This window comes from Stenella coeruleoalba, assembly GCF_951394435.1.
Source record: "Stenella coeruleoalba genome assembly, chromosome: 5".
Classification (NCBI taxonomy): domain Eukaryota; kingdom Metazoa; phylum Chordata; class Mammalia; order Artiodactyla; family Delphinidae; genus Stenella; species Stenella coeruleoalba.
Window position 1 is genome coordinate 129,468,965 of NC_137150.1, and position 20,702 is coordinate 129,489,666.

The 20,702-nt window shown below is 38.0% G+C and overlaps 1 protein-coding gene across 12 annotated transcripts in view; it reads right to left on the reverse strand.

Annotated features, from left to right (window-relative positions):
• GRIK1 (glutamate ionotropic receptor kainate type subunit 1) overlaps nucleotides 1-20,702 on the reverse strand; it is a gene marked incomplete at both ends in the record, with an annotated part of 424,965 nt that overhangs the window by 100,836 nt on the left and 303,427 nt on the right. For all 12 annotated transcript variants that reach the window (XM_079921721.1, XM_079921731.1, XM_079921727.1 and 9 more), the window contains one exon: nucleotides 17,218-17,361. In XM_079921721.1, coding sequence (XP_079777847.1) covers nucleotides 17,218-17,361 — 144 coding nt within the window. The remainder of the gene's footprint in view (nucleotides 1-17,217; nucleotides 17,362-20,702) is intronic.

A 20,702-nucleotide genomic window follows, 5' to 3' on the forward strand; every position in this document is an offset into this window, starting at 1 on the left:
TGCAGAATAATTGTCTAATGCTCAGGTAACCTTTCATAGGGAGATTTTCATTTATTGTCTTTATTTTCAAAATGTTTTGTTGGCAGATCTTGTCGATAAAATGTGAGAGCTGTGAGGGTAATTGCAATTCTTGGCTAGATGTGTCGCTTTGTGTAAAGATGTTCTATTTCCATTTCTAATAATAGCAAGATGAAAAGAAAATGTGTAATGGTTGAATGGAGCAAACTTAGTTGAGGTTCAAAATTACATCAACAATTGCCACATTATTTCTTTAAAAGTAAATCCCTTGCAATTGTTGGAATTGTCTTTTCAAATATTTGACAGTAACCACACTCATCACATATATTGATTAAGAAAAAAATGTTTATTTTTCAGTTCCTTGCCTCAGAAGAATTTTAATCACAAATACTGCCACTCCCTGATTAGATTCTTTCATTTTTTTGGTCATAAATCATGACTAGATTATTTGAGTAAGTCTAGAATTTAGGTAATTAGATGATGTTGTTATCAGCCTGTCTGACTTTGGTTCAGAATATCTACTTTAAAAGGGTATAGGATATTTAGAATGAATTTTTTTAAAAACTGTTTCCCTTAAAAGACACTGTCTTTACTCTGACTTATCATACCACATAAACTTTAAAGCTGTATTTACCATGGAATCAATGAAAGGAATGAATGAGTAAAAAAAAACCTCTAACATTTATACCCAAAAGGTCAGTTCCAGTTATTAGTGTCAAAACCTGATTTGCCCAGGCAAACCTTAGGATCATCAACTAACATAAAAGCCAAAAATGAACATTTGCCTCCTGTTTTTCCGAGTGTTCTTTCGTAGGCTGCACCCAAAGGGAGCCAGCATTCACATATTATTTTCCAGTGATAATTAGCTTGACCTTGAAATCACTGGTTTGTAATTTCAGTAATGTCAACAACTGTAGCCTGGCCATGGGCTGAACTTGCTGTTTGGCCCTGATAGGACTGGGAAGGAAAGGTGGAAGGATGTTGAACAGGGCCTGCCCTGCCCCTCTGCAGCACCCATGCCTTTCCTCATATCCCCACCTCTCCTGCTGTTATGAAAATTAGGGAAAAAGAAAGGTTGGACACAGGCCTTACTTCTTGCCTTCCTCCTTGCCTTCCTCCTTGCCTTCCTCCTACTTTCTCTTCCTCAGCATGAGTTCATGGCTGCTCTGTGTTGCTTTATTAGATCTTCACTTAGATCTGATAACTGGAGGGCAAGAGGCTATGCTTATTTTGGCTTTGGTCTACTAATGTCTCTTTCAGTCTCTTCTTTATTGTGAACACTGATGAAAGTTTACTTCTGAATAATGGTACAGTATAAAAAGCATGACTATACCTAACATCATTGGTTAGGGATGAATTATACAAGTCACAGGGGACAGAGGATGGGCAACATAGTTCAACTTCATCTTGATACCTCAAATGCCATCTTTCTCAAGCTGGCATAAGAAGTGTCTAAGTCTCTGGAGGTTGAATGAGGGAAATAATTATTTTCTTGGCAATTTCTTCAAGGTGATTTTTGTGTGCACTACATTTTGAGAATCTCTAGCCTACAGAATTGCTAGGAATCATTAGCACAGCTGAGAAGGTACTTCGTGAACCAGTCTCTACTCCTCATCTACTATTTGACCTCCTACCGTAATTCATTCTCAGCCACCAACCAGTCTCCAAGAATGGAATGCCCTTCCCCACCATGCTGCCTGCCACTGTCCTCCAAATGAGGCCTACCTTCATTTCCTCTGAGAAAGGTTATAAAGCCACTCAGATGGAAGAACACTATTGCCCTGTGACCCCCTCTGCACCTTAAAGATGCCTCTAACCTATAACTCAGTCCAGACTAAGGCATATATTTGTTTTCATGTCTATCTTTATATTGGAATCTGCTTTTCTTGAAGTCAGGGACCGGGTCTCACCTGTTTATGGATACAGTTCTTGTCACAATTCCTAGTCCTTAGTATTGATACATCTTTCTCAGTACTGATTATAAAATAAACGTTTCAGAGCAATCTTGGTAAAAGGTACATATTAGTATTTGTTATTTTATTAAATGGTTCTACTCTGGAAGAATTCTCAAATATAGGTAATGTGGCTGACATCCACTTCTTTCATTGCTGTAAGAAATCCTAACTGTTCATCCTCAGTCTCAGTGATGATCTTGCTTTCTGTCTTACTGAGGAAGCAGAAGCACTAAGTTTCACCGCTATGTCCCAGCATCTATGCTTGTATTCTCTGCTTTCCCTCCTGTTACTAGAAATGAACAGTTCGTGTTTATATGCATGTGTGCACCAGACTCTCTCCCCTCACCTACACAATGACATTGTTCCAGCAGTTTCTCTCTCTTTCATTAGCAACTTGTCCCTCTCTGGGTCTTTCCAATCAGCGTACAGACAATGCTATAAAATATCTCATCTTTGGGAAACACTCTCTCCATCTCTTGTCAAATGTACTAGATACTTTCACAAATGCTATTTCCTTTCATTCTTGCAACTGTGTAAAAATCATTAGCCTTGTCTTATGAGATGAGGGTGTGAGGATTCAGATCCATACTTTCTGGTTCCAAAGACAGCACTCAGCTGAGAAGATGACCCAGTGTATTAGCATAGTATCCAAGAAAGAACACATAACCAGTGTATGAGTACCCAAAATGTTCTTGCTGATCTGTTTTTGGTGCTCTGAGACTGCTGTGCCTACCCCTCTAGCTCAATCTCCCCAACTTCAGTATGAGGGAATTGAACATCCTATCATTCTATACTGCCAGTTAGGGAATATAAAGTAATTCTGCCAGAGAGGTGAAGTTGCTGAATCACTGAACTTTCAGAGAAGTTATGGGTTACTATATTTTCAGTCTAAGCTTTTCCAATTTTTTTTTTTTTAGTACTCTGTAAGTGTAAATGAGAGTAATAAGAATTGTAATGGACACAGTCATATTTTGCATCAAAGAAGTCTGAATCCTCACTGTTCAAAGAGAACCAGATGCAGTAAAACCCCTGATCATTTTATTATTCAGGGCAGAGCAAAGCTCTGGACCATCGGCATCTGTGCCTTTTCAGGCACTCATGGGGTAGAAGCACAGCTGTGCCACAGAGGATTCTGAGGAACTTTGCTGAATGCTTTGAATATCACAGGATTATCAGATATATTTTAAAATAAACAAAAGCACAGATATGAATAAAGTATAGTCAAGGCTTTGAGGGAATGCTAGTTGGATATCACTGGGTAGAGATTAAGGCTCTATCTAGCCATGTCAAAATTCTGAAATCTTAGATTACAGAGGCAGTGTAGTACAGAGATTGAGATCATTGGCCTGCTCATGTTCTACCTGGATGGATTATGATCTAGCTTGTAACCTTTGGACAATTATCCAACCTTGCTAAGTCTCTTGTTTCCTTATATAAAATGAAAATAACACTCATAGGGCTGTTGTGAGGATCAAGTGAGCAAATAGATATAAACCATTTAAACCATGTATGTTCCTATTTATTCTTTTCCAATAATTATTATTTCCTTGTTAAGCTTCTGAACACTCTCTAACACTTGACTTGGGAGTAACTGAAAAAGGTCTGCACCTTGACCCAACAGTAGGTTTTGGCGTTAGTTTCCTTTTTCTGAGCAGTGCATGAGATTTCTTAGAACAGTCAGCCTTTGGTACCTGGAAGGATTAGCCCTACATCCCTCCTGCACTTTGGGTGGGCAGTTAAGTGAGGAGGATTCTCTACCAGTGGGCACCAAAAAGACCCCTGGTTCATCTAGAGGCACCTATGAGTCACCACTGATGCAAGATCTCTTCTTCTTTCTTCATATTTCCTTCCTATTGCATGTCTGTGATTTTGTTTTCTTTTATTTTTGCTCCTGATAACTTCAATTTAATCCAATCTGGGTGGACAAAGGGCTCCCAGTGCAATTGGCTTTCAATCCTCAAAGGTATCCTCGCCTTGCCACTGTCCTAGGCTCTTGTGAAACATTCAAGGCTGTCCCCCTTCACCTCGCTGGCAGTGACCACAGTGATCTTTTCATTCCCCACAAGACAAGCACTTGAAACCACTTAGTTAATAGAGAAGAGAAACTTTATATTCTAATACTCTAAATTGTGAGCTGAGTTAATAGGTCAATTCTTATAACTGAACAGGTAAATACTGTAGGGTAAATCTGACCACCAAGTTTATGTAGACTTTATTCCAGTGGGCTGCCCACAGGTTGTGAGTTTTTCTCTCTGTACAATATTCCTGGGTTGTCTGACATGAGGCACAGAGGAAGGTACTCAGGGAGTTGGTGAAACTATTCGGGTGGAAAAGTAGTTGATCAATCTCCCACATTTTAGGACATTTAAAAGGCATATTACTAGAATTTTGAACTCATGGAGACAAAGTGTTGATGTGATTTACTCAAAGTTACATAGATCATGAATGATAGGACTAAGTTGACACTGGACTCTTTCTTGAATTCCAAGACTGACGTGTACTGGTGTGTGTGTGTGTGTGTGTGTGTACATATATTAGAAACACAGCACCTTAACACATTATGATAAAGAGTAAATGGAGAGTTGTTATACATATATAACAATGCACATTATTAATCTTTCTTTCTTTAAATGGGTTATTCTGCTTCAAAGTCATGAAAAGCAATTGACTTGCTGAGTCAAACACGCAAATCTAATAAAGGAAAATAGTGCTGCTGACTGGTTATCTGTGTTAAAAAGAATCTGAATTTAAATTTTATTGTTGGAAACTTAGCTTTAAACTATGGCTGCTTTAGACTGATTACTGAGTTGTAGGTGTCAGTACTCGGCAGACCTGAACACAACTGGAAAGCATTACCTCTCTTTTTATTTGTAAGTCCAGTAGGATTTTTATTAGTAGGGTAGTGTTTGACAATCCTCTCTCTAGTTTTCATTAATTGATTCATATACCCTGTTCTTAATTTTATTGATTGATATCAATGTCTAGCACCATCAATTTTTTTATGCATGTTGAGCACACTATTTCTAGTCTGGGAATTCTGAAAAACAATCAATAAATTATACTAAGTGAATCACTCAGCACATTTTCAATGTTAACCTTTGGCAAGGAGTCTCCCTTTTTGCCTTGATTACCTGAAGAATGGGTTCCATTAGCAATGCAGTATTTGAAAACAAACGCTGCATATTGAAATGGCTACCCAGTCACATTTCAGAAGTGTTGCAGTCATTAGGGGGGTTATTCTAAAATATGCTGCTGTTCAAATTGGAATCGTGAAAAATTTGGAGTTAGGGGATGCAAATCTTTTAACAGAGAAAAATATGGTTATGGTCTCTGTTCTTGTAGAAGGATACTTCTCTAGTATACTTTATTAGGTCTTGTATTATGTTAACTGTTAACTACTTGTATTTTGTCAACTGTGTATTTCTTAGGTATTTATACATAATATTTGTATATTATGTTAACTATTTGTGTTAACTATCTCTTCTTCAATTGATTGTTAATTCCTTGATGGCAGGAAATGGTTTACTCATCTTTGAAGTCCAACACCTGCATTTTATAGATATCCAAAATATATGTAGAAAGTATGGTTGAATAAAGTAACACTTCCAAAAGTTACACACTTCCAAACGTTACACACTTCAAGTAGCAGGAGAAATGCAGTGGGAATGTAGCAAGACTGGGAATTAGGATTTTCTTCCTACCGGCTGTGAGACCTAGGAGGAGTTACAGGATTACAATGAGGAGAAACATATCTTCATGCCTCACCCCATTCTCCTGTCCCCTTTCTTCTTCTTCTAGAAAGATCTGGACAAGTGGACTGTACGACCTGCAGGTCAAAGAAGTGAAATCATGTGACCCTCTCAAGGCCATGGTGCCTATGGTGGTGAGACTGGAGGGGCAGTCAGATTTAGTTTACTTGCACCACCAAAATCAGCTCTTATACAGCAATCCAATTCTAAGGAGATTTTTGTTTGAGTTTTGAAGGCTTTTCAAGTTTAGGAATTGGCCTGAAGGGAATGACATGAAGGGAATGACACTTTTAAGCATTTACTGACTCCATAATTAATACAGTCATTCATTCATTTAGCAAACCTTCTTTTCATTAACACTTTATCATGAAATTACTAAGAGTAAGATCAAGAGATAAAGTTATCTTGGGGGAGATGGTGCAGAGAAAAGAGAACAGAGAAAAGATTTTATGTGTTTCAAAAACTTGTCTGCACCTGACTCTGTTTCCTGAATAGAAAAGTTAACAAATGTGATTCATTGTGGTGTTATTTCATTTGTTTTTAATTAAAGGAGGCCCACTCTATATCCATGGTATAAACATAGCCCTGATGGACTAACTGTACAATTATTGTCTTACTCAGGTCCCTGGAGTATAACACAATGACAAATATCTGAAATTCATCCTCTATCTAAGCAATGTGATCTCTGTCCAGTCACCCGCAATTTTAAGCCAGTTCTCAGAAAAGCTATTTAAAACAAAATCTGAAGTATACATAATAGTGGTTATGAAAATAAACATTAAGCAAAGGAAGAAATGATAAACATAATCTTTAGACCACATAACTTCTTTGGATGTCAACTATTTCAGGAACTGAAATAATGCATTTATCATATTCTCATCTGTTCAATATATAATTATTTTAACTATTATGTGTATTGTTTATAACCCATTATCTTGCAATAACAGCTTACATGGATCACTGCATAATTTAAAAATATAGTGGCTTTTCTTGCCAATATTTGATTTCCAACTTTAAATCTGCTGACTTTAGATCTTTGCCATGAACTCTGGGTAAACTTTTTTTTTATTTCCTAAGGATTTATCTTAGAATGTGCACCTGCCTTTTCTTTTATCATAAACTAGTTTGCTTTGGCATTGGCTTGTGTGATGGCATGTTTTCCAAAATAGAATGAATTAGCTTCTGTACTTGCAAATCAACTAAATGGGCAGGAATACAAATCTGAGACCCAGGGGGTGTGAAGTGGGTGGGAATAAGGCACTTGTCTAATTATCTAGATTATGTGATCAATTTAATCTGGAAATCAAATCATTCTGTCTTGAATTACTTATATTACTTTGGTCACGTTAATCAAATTTTGTCTTTGTTGGATATATACTTATTATAGCTAATCAATATGTTCTTTGTTTATGAAGACAAAAATGTGGATTCCACATGGGTTGAATTCACATCTTTCCCTAGTTAGCCTGATTGGGTGGGATATTGTATTATTAAAAATTTATTTATTTAGTCACCAAGTTTATTGAGGACTTGAAATGTGGCTAGTATAAATTGAGGACTATAAGTTTGAAATGCAAACTGAATTTAAAAGACTTATGAAAAAAGTAAAATCGCAATTTTTATATTGATTACATGTTGAAGTACTAATATTTTAGATATATTGGGTTAGATAAAATGCATTATTAAAATTAATTGCACCTGTTTATTTTAAGTTTTTAATGTAGTTACTAGAAAATCTATGTGACTCACATAGTACTTCTACTGGACAGTGCTGCTCTAGAGCAAATCTTGCATTTGTGCATAGAGGCTATTACTTAGATGTCCATCACAGCATTGTTTGGATGTGTAAAAGAAAAGCAGACAGCCAAAATATCCATTCGTGGGGAAATGGATAAGTACCCTGAAGTATATTTAATACATAAGCTGTCCTTCTGCTTGGATCCTTTACTCTCTTAATATTTACATGTCCTGCTCCCTCTTTTCTTTTAGGACTTTACTCAAGTTTCACATTTTTTATGAAGTATTTTCTAACTACCCTATATAACACAGTAATGCCCATTCTGTCTTCAAGGACTCCTCCTGCACAGCTTACCTCTCCTGAGTTTTGCTTTTCTGATAATCCTTGTCATTATCTGAAGTACAATATTGCCTTTTATATATGTCTGATCCCCCCACTAGAGTATCAGTTTCATGAGAGCAAGGGCTTTGTTTTGCTTACCATTGCATTCTTGGTGTCTAGAATAGTGGTTGCAACATATTGAGTATTTAGGAGATATTTGCTGAATGAATGAATGATGGAATACTAGATTTCAACAAAAATGAATGAACTGGATAAATAATAAAGATGCATCAACTTAGATATATTCCAAAAGTTAAGTAAGATTAACTGGAAAAGAAAATTGATGAATGAAATATATATGCACACAATATATGTAGGCACACACACACAAAATTTGTATATATCCATACAAAAATGTACACACCCACACATCCCCATATCTCTCTCTATGTGTGTGTGGATATGTATACATGCATATATATGTATAGGCACATACACACATGTATATGAATGTGTGCATACATGAACATATATGTATGTGCATACACATAATATACACATATGTGCATCTATAAAATGGCATTCATTTAAATAGATTAAACACATGTGTGCATGTGTACATATTCACATGTACACACCTACATAACAGACTGTAGTATAGAAAGCAAATTCTTCAATCAACCTTGCAGAGCCAGGACATTAGTAGATGAATGGAAGGAAGATGATAACTGACATGAGTCTTTGAATGCTCTCTCATAAATAAAAATGTTATTTAGAATCATATAAACTAAGGAGAACTTGGCAGACCTCCCATTTTATGCTGACATCCCCTTTCAACATTTCTGACAGGTGATTTTTCACCTAGCCACTGACTGAATATTTCAGGGGCAGGTATCTTAGCACCTTAGTTATAAATGAGACAATGCATATAATTGGTTAAAATTGTAAACTTCGAACATTTAGGGACGGATGTCATTTCTTTGTCCAGAGTTGTACAGGGAACTGAAGCAAGACCTGAAGAATTCTCTCTTCCTTTAGGTCTAAATGTCCTAAATATGAGAGAATGCTGGGATGAATGGGTTTCATGTACACAGTGCAAGCTAGGAGTCAGAATGCAGGTAATTTTCAATAGGTGTGGAATGAAAAATATAAATGGAAATTTTTCTGAAGAGTGGAAATTTGACTGAGTTTGCTGCCAGATCCAATGTCATCTAATTAATTCAAGGGACAGCCTGTCCTGGCAATCAAAATCAAATTGTATGCATAACAGGAAGTGTTACTGGAGCCACAGCAGGATAAAATCATGGCAAAGCTTATGTTTCTCTAGGGACTTTTTTTTCACCTGGATCCCATTAAAAAACCCCACAAAATCCTCTCAATACTGACATACTAAGTAAAAGTCCAAATAAATATCAAAGCAAATATAGGTGCCTCAGTGGAGAATTTTAACTTTTACTCTTTGATATTTAAAAGCTTGACTTTGAATATTTTGTTTATGTATTCAAATTTCTAATCTTCATTCCGTCAAAATAAATCAATAAATTACATTTTCATAACCAAACAGTGGCAGAAAGCTGTCCATATTTTATATAGTTCTCAGTGATATACCATATACTTTGGCATTTGTAAATAATGTTTCACTCTTATGTAGGAAATTTATTTTGGACCAGATCAATTAGGAACTATTTACATGGTTTAAAATAAAGTATCAGCTCAGTGAAATTTAATAAGAGTTTGCTAGATTTTAGCTTCCTGGGTTCAGTTCAACAAGCATCTTTTAAATGCCTGCCGTGTACTGCACAGCAACGTGAGGACACAAAGATAAATTGATTTTGTCCTTGTCCAAGGGAAAGATCTTACAGTGTCTGAATGAAGCATGTGAAATGCTAACATAGAGATGTACAGGAGCTATGAAGTCCAGTGGAGAATCCATCCCCAAATAAAGGTTAGAGAGAGGCTTACTGGACTAGGAGAATTAACTCTGAGAGAGAGTCAGCTACATGAAAAATGGGAGGCGGTGCTTTTCAGACTGAAAGGAGTATGACAAAAGTGGTGTTGTGAGGTCAGTTTTGCCAGGAAAAGAGAAACTCACCTATCTTTACTGTATGAGAAAAGCATGGTGAATGCAGGAAACTATAAGCAAGTTTGTGTTTCTAAAGGGTAGAATACCTACTATGCACTCTTGTACATCACTTTGCTTATATGGTGACGACAGTTGTAGAAGGGCTGACAGTCAAGATATGGGGCCTAGTTAGAGGCTATTTTAATGGTCCAGGGAAGAAATGATGAGGGCAGTGGGTAAGGAAGTTTGTTAAAAAATATTTAGGATAGAAAGTCTGATGGGAATTAAGGCAATGAGTGTGCTGAGTTGGATGAAGAAATTTAGACAAACTTGTAGAGGTCTGGTTTGAGTGATATGTCCTATCTTACTGTGATGTGTCAAGCCAGGTGCCCAGATGATGGATATCAGGATACTAGAGTAGGTAGTTAGACACTCCCAAGTTTCCTATACATACGTACAGAGGAAGCCCCCTCAGAGACTGTTCTAGATCAAGGATTTATACAAAGGGTCACATGTGTGGTAGAGGTGGATGCTGAAGAGATTTCTCTGGACAGAGCTGTTGCCTCTCTGTGAGTTCACACCCCTCTGCCTTTAGGATACTGTTTTCTAATTCCATTCTTGGTGAATGGAGCTTCCTTCCAGGGAGCCATTTGGAGAAATCTGAAATAGGTTGGCTACAGTTGGAGATGCAGAAGAACAATGGTTGACGCAAACATGAGAAAGTGGAGGTGGACTATGGTGTGACTCCCAAGTGACAAAAGAAGTCTATATAGAGTTGACCAGTTGAAATGATGGGCCAAGCAGAAGTCTGCTGCATTGCAATTAGAGGTATTCCCTGAATTAGAATGAGTAGGTATTTCCTGTGGACCAGATTTGTATCCATGGTACCTGGGTGGGATAGGCTTGGGTTATAGTCAATAGGACTGTCTAGAAGGGTGAGGAGACTTCAGCAGAAAGAGCAAGAGGTGTACTACTGGATTTCAAGGGGCTGAGAACTCTCCATACTCTTCCATCTGAAACAGGGATCCACTGGTCTGAGTCAAAGAAACATCAGGAGAGCCTGCCCAATAGGAACTCTAAGCTTTAAAAATCTACCAGGCTTACGGGGGCACCCGCTTAATGTAGGAATTTCCTGCTAAGCTTAGAGAACACTGAGCAGCCCAGCCAAGCACGAAGTGTCCTAACACAGGGGTCCTTAACTCCCAGGCCGCAGACAGGTCTGTAGCCTGTTAGGAACCGGGCCACACAGCAGGAGGTTAGCGGAGGGTGAGTGATCGAGGCTTCATCTGCCACTCCTCATCACTGGCATTACTGCCTGAACCATCCCCCTCCTCCACCATCCGTGGAAAAATTGTCTTCCAAACCAGTCCCTGGTGCCAAAAAGGTTGGGGACTGTTGTCCTAACACTTTTTGAGCCTGGTAGGAGGTCCAGCAGCTAAGGGTGTGGTGAGGAAGTCAGCAAGGAAAGGAGAAAGAGGAGAGCCCACCATCCCTCCATTTCCCTAGAGTCTTCCAGCAGAGCTCAGGGAGAGGAGAAATATGATGTTATATCAAGTTGCACTTTTGATTAATGTCTTAGACTACATAGTCTAATTCATAAGTTGAAGTTCAACTTAAAGAACCTCTAGGACTGCCATTACCTTAGTAAACAAAAAATCATAGTCTCTATGCAATTTTCACTAAATAATTTTAAATGGGCAGTAGGAACAAAATAAACTGTTTGTTGTCCCACTAGTTGTGTTTGTTTGATATACTGGTTACATCATCATTCATTGACATTGGGCCTACAGTAGTGATAATAATTTTAATAGATAAAACTGATGGGTTCTATTTGGGAATTTGTTGATATGTGGGTGGCAGCAGGACATCCAGATGGATTTTTCCAACAGGGAAGAAAATGAATGAATTTAGACCTAAGTTCATTTTGGTCTAAATTTTGGAGAGAAATTAAGGCTAATTCAAGAAACATTTGTTTATTTCTCTTGAATATTTTTTTCCCTTTTAGCTCTTTATGAGTGATGATTACTTCTGAACAAAGATGTCCACAATTCCTCAATAATCATTGTAGGTTTTTCTGTTTCAATCAAACTTACACATAGCTACGAATATAAACTGTCTAAAATATCATTTTGTTTCTGCCTGAAGAACAGTGACTTCTTTATAAATCATCAATAAAATTAGAAATTCTCAGCAGAATTTCTCAGGTGGAAACCAATTGTCTTTCCATATTTATGTAAACTCATTTCTCGCCACTTCCACATGGGACCACTCCATCTGAGCCCATCAGAACTCCTTATGTTTCATTTATATTTTTTCTGGTCACCAAACTGGAACATGATTTTAAGCAAATTCTGCCTTAAATACTCAGTTCAGACACTTTTTTTTTCATTTCATTGATGTATAGTTGACTTACAATGTTGTGTTAATTTCTGTTGTACAGCAAAGTGATTCAGTTATACATATATATATTTCATATATTTTTCATATTCTTTTCCATTAGGGTTTATCAGAGGATATTGAATATAGTTCCCTGTTGCTATACAGTAGGACCTTGTTGCTTATCCATCCCATATGTAATAGTTTGCATCTGCTAATCCCAAACTTCCGATCCTTCACTCTCCCACTCTTCTCGCCCTTGGCAACCACAGTCTGTTCTCTGTATTTGTCAGTCTGTTTCTGTTTCATAGATATGTTTATTTGTGTCATATTTTAGATTCTACATATAAGTGATATCATACAGTATTTGTTTTTCTCTTTCTGACTTACTTAGTATGATAACCTCTAGATACATCCAAGTTGCTGCAAATGGCATTATTTCATTCTCTTATGTGGCTGAGTAATATTCCATTGTGTGTGTATAACATGAGTTTCAAGGAGACCAGCATGTTTGTAAGGCCCCTGAGATTGCAAACAAATCTTTTTGTGGGAATAACAGGTACATGGTTTAAATCAGTTTTAATATAGGGTCTGTAACCCAGGAAATAGTTAAGAACCCCTGATTTAACCTAAAATCTGATTCATTTTGCCGTACCCACCATTTACTGCTCTTCCCAACACCTGTGATTTCAGACTCTCTTCCTCCCAGATGCTCTGATGTGCTTTTTGCTCCTTTACCAGCTATTCCCACTGATTTCCCCACGGCCAGCTTGAACTTACTCTGGGTCCAGAGTAACTCTGGCTACAAACAAGAAGTGTTTCAGCTTCTTCACCCCACATTCAGCTATCATTTCCCGGACTGACCTGAGATGTCGTTTGCCAGGGTTTTCTATTACCTCAGCATGGTTGATTGTTACCTAATGTCTTTGGGTCCCTCCTGAACAGTCGTGTGTGTTTGATGATTGAAAGCTCCCTCCATCCCTGGCATCACTGCATTTGGCTGCTTGTATGCTGCATGACTGTCTCCATTGAATGACTGATTTTCCACTGCCAGGTCCTGTCCTTCTTTTTATAAGCACTGCTACTTCATCTTAGGCTCAATAATAACAGTGATGCTGTCAAATAACAACAGCAAGAATGCACTGCTTACATATGCTAGGCAGTACACTTAAAGTTTTATACGTGTTGCCTCATTTCTTCCTGACCACCACCTTATATGAGATACATTTTAACAAGGACCTTCCATTTAATGGTAGCTACCCTTTCTTGAGCAATCACTGTAAGCCAGACATTTTGCTAGGCTGTACATATATTAAATGTAATCCTTACAGACATGTGAAGTAGGTATTTTATCCCCAATTTATAGAAGAGGGAACTGAGAAAAAAAAAAGAGGCTAAATGACTAGGTTTACACAGAGAGCAAACTGATTAAATCTCAGGGTCTACACTCTCAGTTCACAGTTAAATAGGCTGGTCTATTCCTAGGACCCCTGCCTTACTCTCCCACTAGAACCTAGGACCCCAGTGGACAAGTCTAGCCCAGGCCCTTGTTTCTGCCTTATTGAATTGTGTCTGAGTATGATATTCATATACGGGGAGTTTGAGCTATAATACTTGCTCATAGATTGTATATGGTCTTCAGTTCCTTTGCTGTTCACTCATTCACTTATCCATTCATCTACTTGTTTGGCATCTATTTATCGGGTGCTCATTCTACCTTCAGCATTGTGCAAGGACTAGGGAATCGAGACTAGAAAAGCACAGCTTGGAGACAGACATGCAATCAAATACCATGGTCTAACAACAGATGTAATAAAGGAGAGGAGCCTGAATTTGTGAGTCAGGGCCAGCAGACGGGGGCTAGTGCTTGAATTGGGTCATAAAGGATGACCCAGGGGAGGCACTTCAATCAGAGGCAAGAGAATTTGGAAGGAGCATATGAAAAGTTCATGGAGCCACAATAGGTTCAGCAAGTGCTGGGATTAAGGCAGGAGATGAGAGAGATGGCACAGGAGGTCAGGAACCAGATCACTAGGGACCTTGAATATCCTGCTGAAGAGTGTGGGTTCAAATGAAATCTTCAGATGAAGCCTGCTATTCCTCCACTACATAGAATTTATATTAGTAGACAGTAGAAACCACATCTTGTAATTTTGGGGAAATATCCCCTAGAGCACCAAGTTAATATTACTTATATAATGGAGTCCCAGTAATTCTTGTTGAATGGGAATTTATAATTTCTTAATATGTATTTGCTTAGCAAATGCCCAGAGAGATAACACTATAACACACCCTATCATGTTTGAAATATTCTTTAAGTCTTTCTCTCTTTCTGGTCAGCCTAAAAACACTGAAAAGTAGGTAGCCTGAGAGATCTGTCTGAAAGGCTTACTGATTCTAAATGATGTGTGGAATTATCAGGGGTTAGTGCACACACAAATACCTCTCTGCTCAGGAAGTTTACCTCCTGTGACGAATTTGATCTTCATCCCGTAAATTCAGTCTTACCTCCTGTGACGAATTTGATCTTCACCCCATAAATTCAATCTGCTGACTTGCTTATTTACATTATTTCTGATTATAGTTTTGGAAATCATTTAGAAAACGATAGTTACTAAAAGAAAGAACCGGGGGAAGTTTTAGGACCAAGTGCTTTATTTCATGTTTCCTAATAAAACCTGTTAGCTTCAAAGTTTTGTTGTATTAGGTACTCACTGAAAGAAATATCTGCATTTTCTCACTTCTGCATGTTTTAGTTTGTCTCAGAATTCCCTCAGTGCCAGTCTTTCAACAGGCTGGGGCATTACTCCTGGTTAACCAGTTTTCCCGTTTTCTCTGCAGATGCCTACACCCTGCCAAAGGCAGTATAAGGGATCGTGACTCAGGAGACAAAAGAAAAGATGAACACAAGGTTTCTAATGCACCTCCCCTTCTACCCCCAGCTGTGGAGCCTGAGAATGGGGAATCTGTTTTTTGGAGTAACTGAATGTCAAATGCTTTCAATGTGGTCCCTCATCTTAGAGCTCATTATTTCTTTAAACGTATCTAAAGATCACTTGGTAATTTCACCTTCTTATGCAACTTAAGTACAAGAAAAAAGGTGCTTAGGGTGTTCCAGAGTGTTTGATCCCAAGCTTTCATGTTGTCTCATGCCTCTCCTTGCACTGGTATGAGATAAAAGGAATCCAGCTGTTTTCTTGTTAAAGATCAAGGTGATCAGGATGGTGATTCAGGACATAACTATGATCGCTGCAGGGAGAGGAGAGGCTGTGTGATGTTTTCCTATTAGGCACAGTATGTCAGATGTATGTAGTTGTCTGAACGGGTCATTTTATGCCTATTTGTGATTTCTCTGTTGTTGTTTCTGTTGCCAGTTTTAAATTCCTGGCATCATCCTCAGTAGAACTGAACAAGAGCTGTTATGAGTGGTGCATTCCAATGGTAAGAGAATAGCTAATGTTTCAGATTCTTACTATGTTGCTGCACTGCTCTTCACAAGTATTAACTTTACTCTTTATCCTCACAATAATGCTGTGAGATAGAAGATTTTATTCCTATTTTACAGGTGAGAAAACTGAGACACAAGGAGTTTTAGTAACTTATCCAGGTTACATTGCTCATAAGTGTTGGTGGAGCTGGAATTTAAACCCAAATAACAATGCCAGGAATAGGATGAGGTAAGAGAGGGACCCAGGGCACATAATTTAAGGAAGCACTCTCTCTCAGTCTCTTGGAAATGCAGGGTTCAAGCTTGAGAATAAGTGCCTCCTTAAATTGTGTGCCCAAGGCACTTCTTTGCTGTTAGCCATACTTCAGTCCCAGCCTTGTAAATAACCTTGGTTTGGAGCCTGGGTAGTATTAACCTTCATACTGCCTGTCTCTCTGGTCCTGACCCTTACGGATCAGAGCCAGCCTTCAATGAGGAAGTAGATTGAAGAGCCTGAAGAGGGGTCTGTAGGTGCTGAAGAGACTAGCAGAGATAAAGACCTAAGTAGGTAACTTTCTTTAGATTTCTCCCTTGCTCTTGGTTGGGCATTCTTCTCTTGCACTATGTTCCCTGCCATTCTTCTCTTTTATGGCTTTGTCTCACCCCATCCTACTTCAGTACAGAAAGGAATAAAGATACTCTTCACTTGAGAGGTAAATCTCTGCATCCCATAGAGAAAACATTAGAACAGCATCACAGCGTATGGTGTAACCTCAGTCAGGCCCGGCTGCCCTCAAGTACCTTATTTCATCTTGTCAAGTCCAGACACACTCTGAAATGTGTGTTGGGGTCAAAGATAATCCAAGAATACATGTCTATAAGGCATCTCAGGATCTTAGAACAGGGTCTGGTGAAGGGATGTCAAGTAGCCTTAGAGGAAAGGAATGGGTGCCCAAGATTTCAGGGCTATTGCCCTGAAATAGCAGTGATAATTCTTTTCTTTCCCAAACACTGTACTCTTGAAAATCCTTTAGTACATGTGGTAGGTTTTGAAAGGTACCAGACTTTTCCAGTTAGCTGACAAATGGAGAAATAATCAGTATATCATTAGAACAAAGAGGTCCTTCTGTTCAGTCCTGTAGAACCCAAGACTTAGGAAACCACTGGGACTAGAGGCACTAGAGGCTGACAACATGGGAATTATCTCTGGTACTCTTCAGAGATGGACCAACCTACCCCTTGACTCAACAGGCCATAGAATAAGCACCTGCGAGCTATTTTTGAACATGTGTGGAGGGCCAGCAGAAGCTGGGGTTATAGTTGAAATGAAGGGTGGTGAATGTTATGATCTGGTAGCTTTTTAAAGCTTCTCAGCATCACACTGGAAAGTTCCTGACAGTTCTTCTAGACAAACTTTTAACAGTGAATTCCCAGCAGACTGGTTGATGATGCCTTCTCATCTCTTATAGACATAATGCCAACAGAGCCAAATGGGAAGGACCTCACCACTTGGACAAGTCCAGAAGCACTAAGCCAAAGGAAGAACTTAACTGTGAACAAGCATCACTTGCCTCTTTGATCAGGTTCATAAATCTGGGTCCAAGGCGCCATGGCTTGTGTCGATGGCACTGTAGGGAGCTGACAGTCAGCTGGGAAGCCCGGTGGGAGGCAATGGCCACAATGTACACAGCATCATACATCAGAGCCGCTTCAGTCTGTGGAGGAAGACACACACCACATCTTCAATTTCATCTTTGCTTAGCTTCCTTTACCTGCGTAATCACTCTGCCTGCTTCCTTATCTTCTATTTTTCTGAACTCAGCAGCCATTTATTCTCCAGCTGAACACCTGTCATTCTCCAATACTTATTTTTCTCTAAAATAATATCTCAAATGCCAGAAAAAATTGTAGTCATGGCTCTGCTCTGTTTTAAGTTCTTAAAAAGAAAAAAAGAAATGGAACTTTGATCAGCCACAAAAGACTTGACTCAGGGAACAAATATTTTTGGAATGTCTTATGGTAAGCCCAGTGTTAAGATCAACTACATTGAGTTAGAGGTTCAATATTGGATTCTGTTTCTCAGTATTTACCTATCTATCAGTCTATTTACTTGTTTATATTTGGTAGAAAGAAAGTATTGTGAGTAAAATTAACATGTGATTTTCAGATAAGGATACTCATGTTAGGACACTTCCATTTACCAGAGTCAAGAAGGTTGTAGTCATAGAGTGAAATTCAATGGCAGATTTGAAGAGACCTTCTGAAGAACAGACATGTGGAACTTCCTCAGAAAATATGTACTCTTGTTAGCACTTACTTTCCTGATAGAGATTATAAGTAGTCATTCCTTTGGGGAGCTGGACATATTCTTCAACTCCTCATGAAATTTCTCTCATTTGCAAAATTTCACATAATGCTCTCAGCATTTTATAAAATATACTGCCCTGTGGTTTTCTTTAAGGATAAAATCTTATAATACCTTCATATTTTACTTGAGGATTTTCATAGCAACTTCAAATATATTAGCTCATTTGAAATTCTCAACAACCCCACAAAATAAGCAGAATAGATGGATTAAACTATTTATTATGTAGGAAATTGACCTCCAGACAGTATATTGATTTGTGTAAGGTCATACATATAGCCAGTAATTGGGTAGTTAAACCAAGAATCTAGGTCTTATAATGAAGACTATCATGCAGTTTTCCAAAATCAGTTGAGTTATTCAACATATATTTATTCATCATTTATTGAACATGTCTTGATGGAGGTAGAAAGAGAAAATAAGGGGAACTACATCTTGCATTCTATTAATCTTTGAGTCCAGAGAATATCTCTACTTTGAATACTTATTATCCTGTGCAATCTCTATCACTGCATTTTCCATATACTATACTTATAGTTATTGTTTTTACATCTCTTTCTTGATAAAAGTGCTCAACTTCATTTTTTAGTGGCTAGCACAGTTCTTGGCACATAAAAGTTGTTTAATAAATGTTTGCTGAAGGAATTAATATTATTTCATGCTTAAAATAAAATACACTTTTGTGAAAACTGTATAATCCCAAGGTTTTATGATGTATTTCTAAGATTAATTGCTTCACTCATACTTAATATGAGTGAAATATAGAAGTTGTGATGGTGATAATTGTTAAAGCTTAAAAATATTCTGGTCATGTCAGTTCAAGACTGATATAATCCATTTTATAGATCAGAAAGGGAAATTAAGTGACTAGTCTAAGGCTAATCTATTGACAGAATGAGACTGTTAAAAATGTAATCTATCATGGTAGCTGGCATTTAGTGAGCACTCATATGTCAGGTGCTATTTCAAATATTTTGAAAACATTTAATCTTCACCATGACTTCTACTCCTTTATGGATGAAGAATTGACAAGGTTAAATGTTGCCCCCAAACTAGTGGTGGGAAAGCCAAGATTCAAATGCAGGAAGTTGGTGTTAGAGTTTAGGTTCTCAACCACAAAGCTGAACTGCTTCTAAACCAACTATCTGTCTGATGATTTAATGATTATAATAATAAGTCAACAGTGGTCAATATCCATTGATGATTAACTACATGCCAGGCACTATAAGCATTTTACAAGTTGTCTCCTTTAATTACTGAAGTTAAACCTTTGATGTAGGTATTGTCCCCATTTTACAGACAGAGAAATTGAGGCTTGGAGATATAGGAAACAACTTTAATAACTTGCCTAAAGTTATGCAGCCAGTAAAGCAAGGAATGAAGATTCCATCTCAGGATGAAAGTTTAGATTTCAGAGCTCATGCTCTTAACCACTAAGCTATGGGGACCTGGACCTTTTTAGCAGTGCAATATGCCTTTTTGAAACACTTTTGTATATATATTCAATAACTGGCTGATTGATTTGATAGAGAAGTGTGAGGAGAGGAATTCCAATGATCTTAACTTTTTCATAAACTTAACGTAGAGACTAGGATTTTAACTTTCTTTGTCAAGGTTGTCTCTACACTGGGCCAGGTAATAACAAGGTTCAAAACTATAGGCCTGACCAGTGCTTTCCAAATTCAAGGAAAAAAAAACATTTATTCTTAAACTATGCTTCCCCTTGTCATAAAGTGTTTTCTTAAATTGAGGAGATATTTAAGTATTTTATAGCACAAATGAACTACCACTGAATTTCCTCCTCTTTTCAGTTTTATGCTGGAGGCCTGCTTACAGCAACTCTCAAGCCTTTTTATGTAAATGTAAAAAAAAAAACTGGCTTGTGTTTCAAATATGTTTGTGTTCACATTTTATTTGCATCTAAAGCCTGGAAGAGACCACAGTGCTCAACGCCTGTAAGAGAACCTTTTTGCAACAACGTGTATCATGAAACAGGCATATTGAAAGTGAGCTTCTTGCCAATGCATAATGTTTTGGTTATTACAATGATGTGCAATAAAGGATTAACTCAGAGGGCTCAGGATGTTCAATCTCTGCACATTCCGAAGAAAGGATTGACCTTTGACTGGCTTCTGGGAGATTACCTCCTTAAAATATCCTGCCTGATCAGAGTATCGTTGTATCCCTGGGGTCTTGGGTAATGCAAATAGTTTATGCTAACGGTGTGATTTATGGTGAATGCCTGTTTTTGTTCACTTGGGGCTCTGGACCATGCCATATCAGTTTGACCTCTGGAGTGGCTGGAGACCAACTAAAGTCAGCTGTGTAGGTGCTCTATGCCTATGTGACTGACCCTCCTCCCCCCACATAAAATCCCTGGACACCAAGGCTCAGATGAGCTTCCCTGTTGGCAACACTTCATAATGTTGTCACACATCTTTGCTGTGAGAATAAAGCACTGTCAATGCAACTGTTGTGGGAGAGGACCACTAGAAGCTCATGCATGGTTTCTTCTGGACTTGGTCCTTTGTGACTTTTTCCTTTGCTGATTTTAATTTGTATCCTTTTACTGTAATAAACTGTAACTGTGAGTATAACATCTCTTCTGATTTCTGTGAGTCCTAGCAAATCATCAAATCTGAATGTGGCCTTGGAGACCCCAATACAAAACAATGAGATGCTACGTCACCT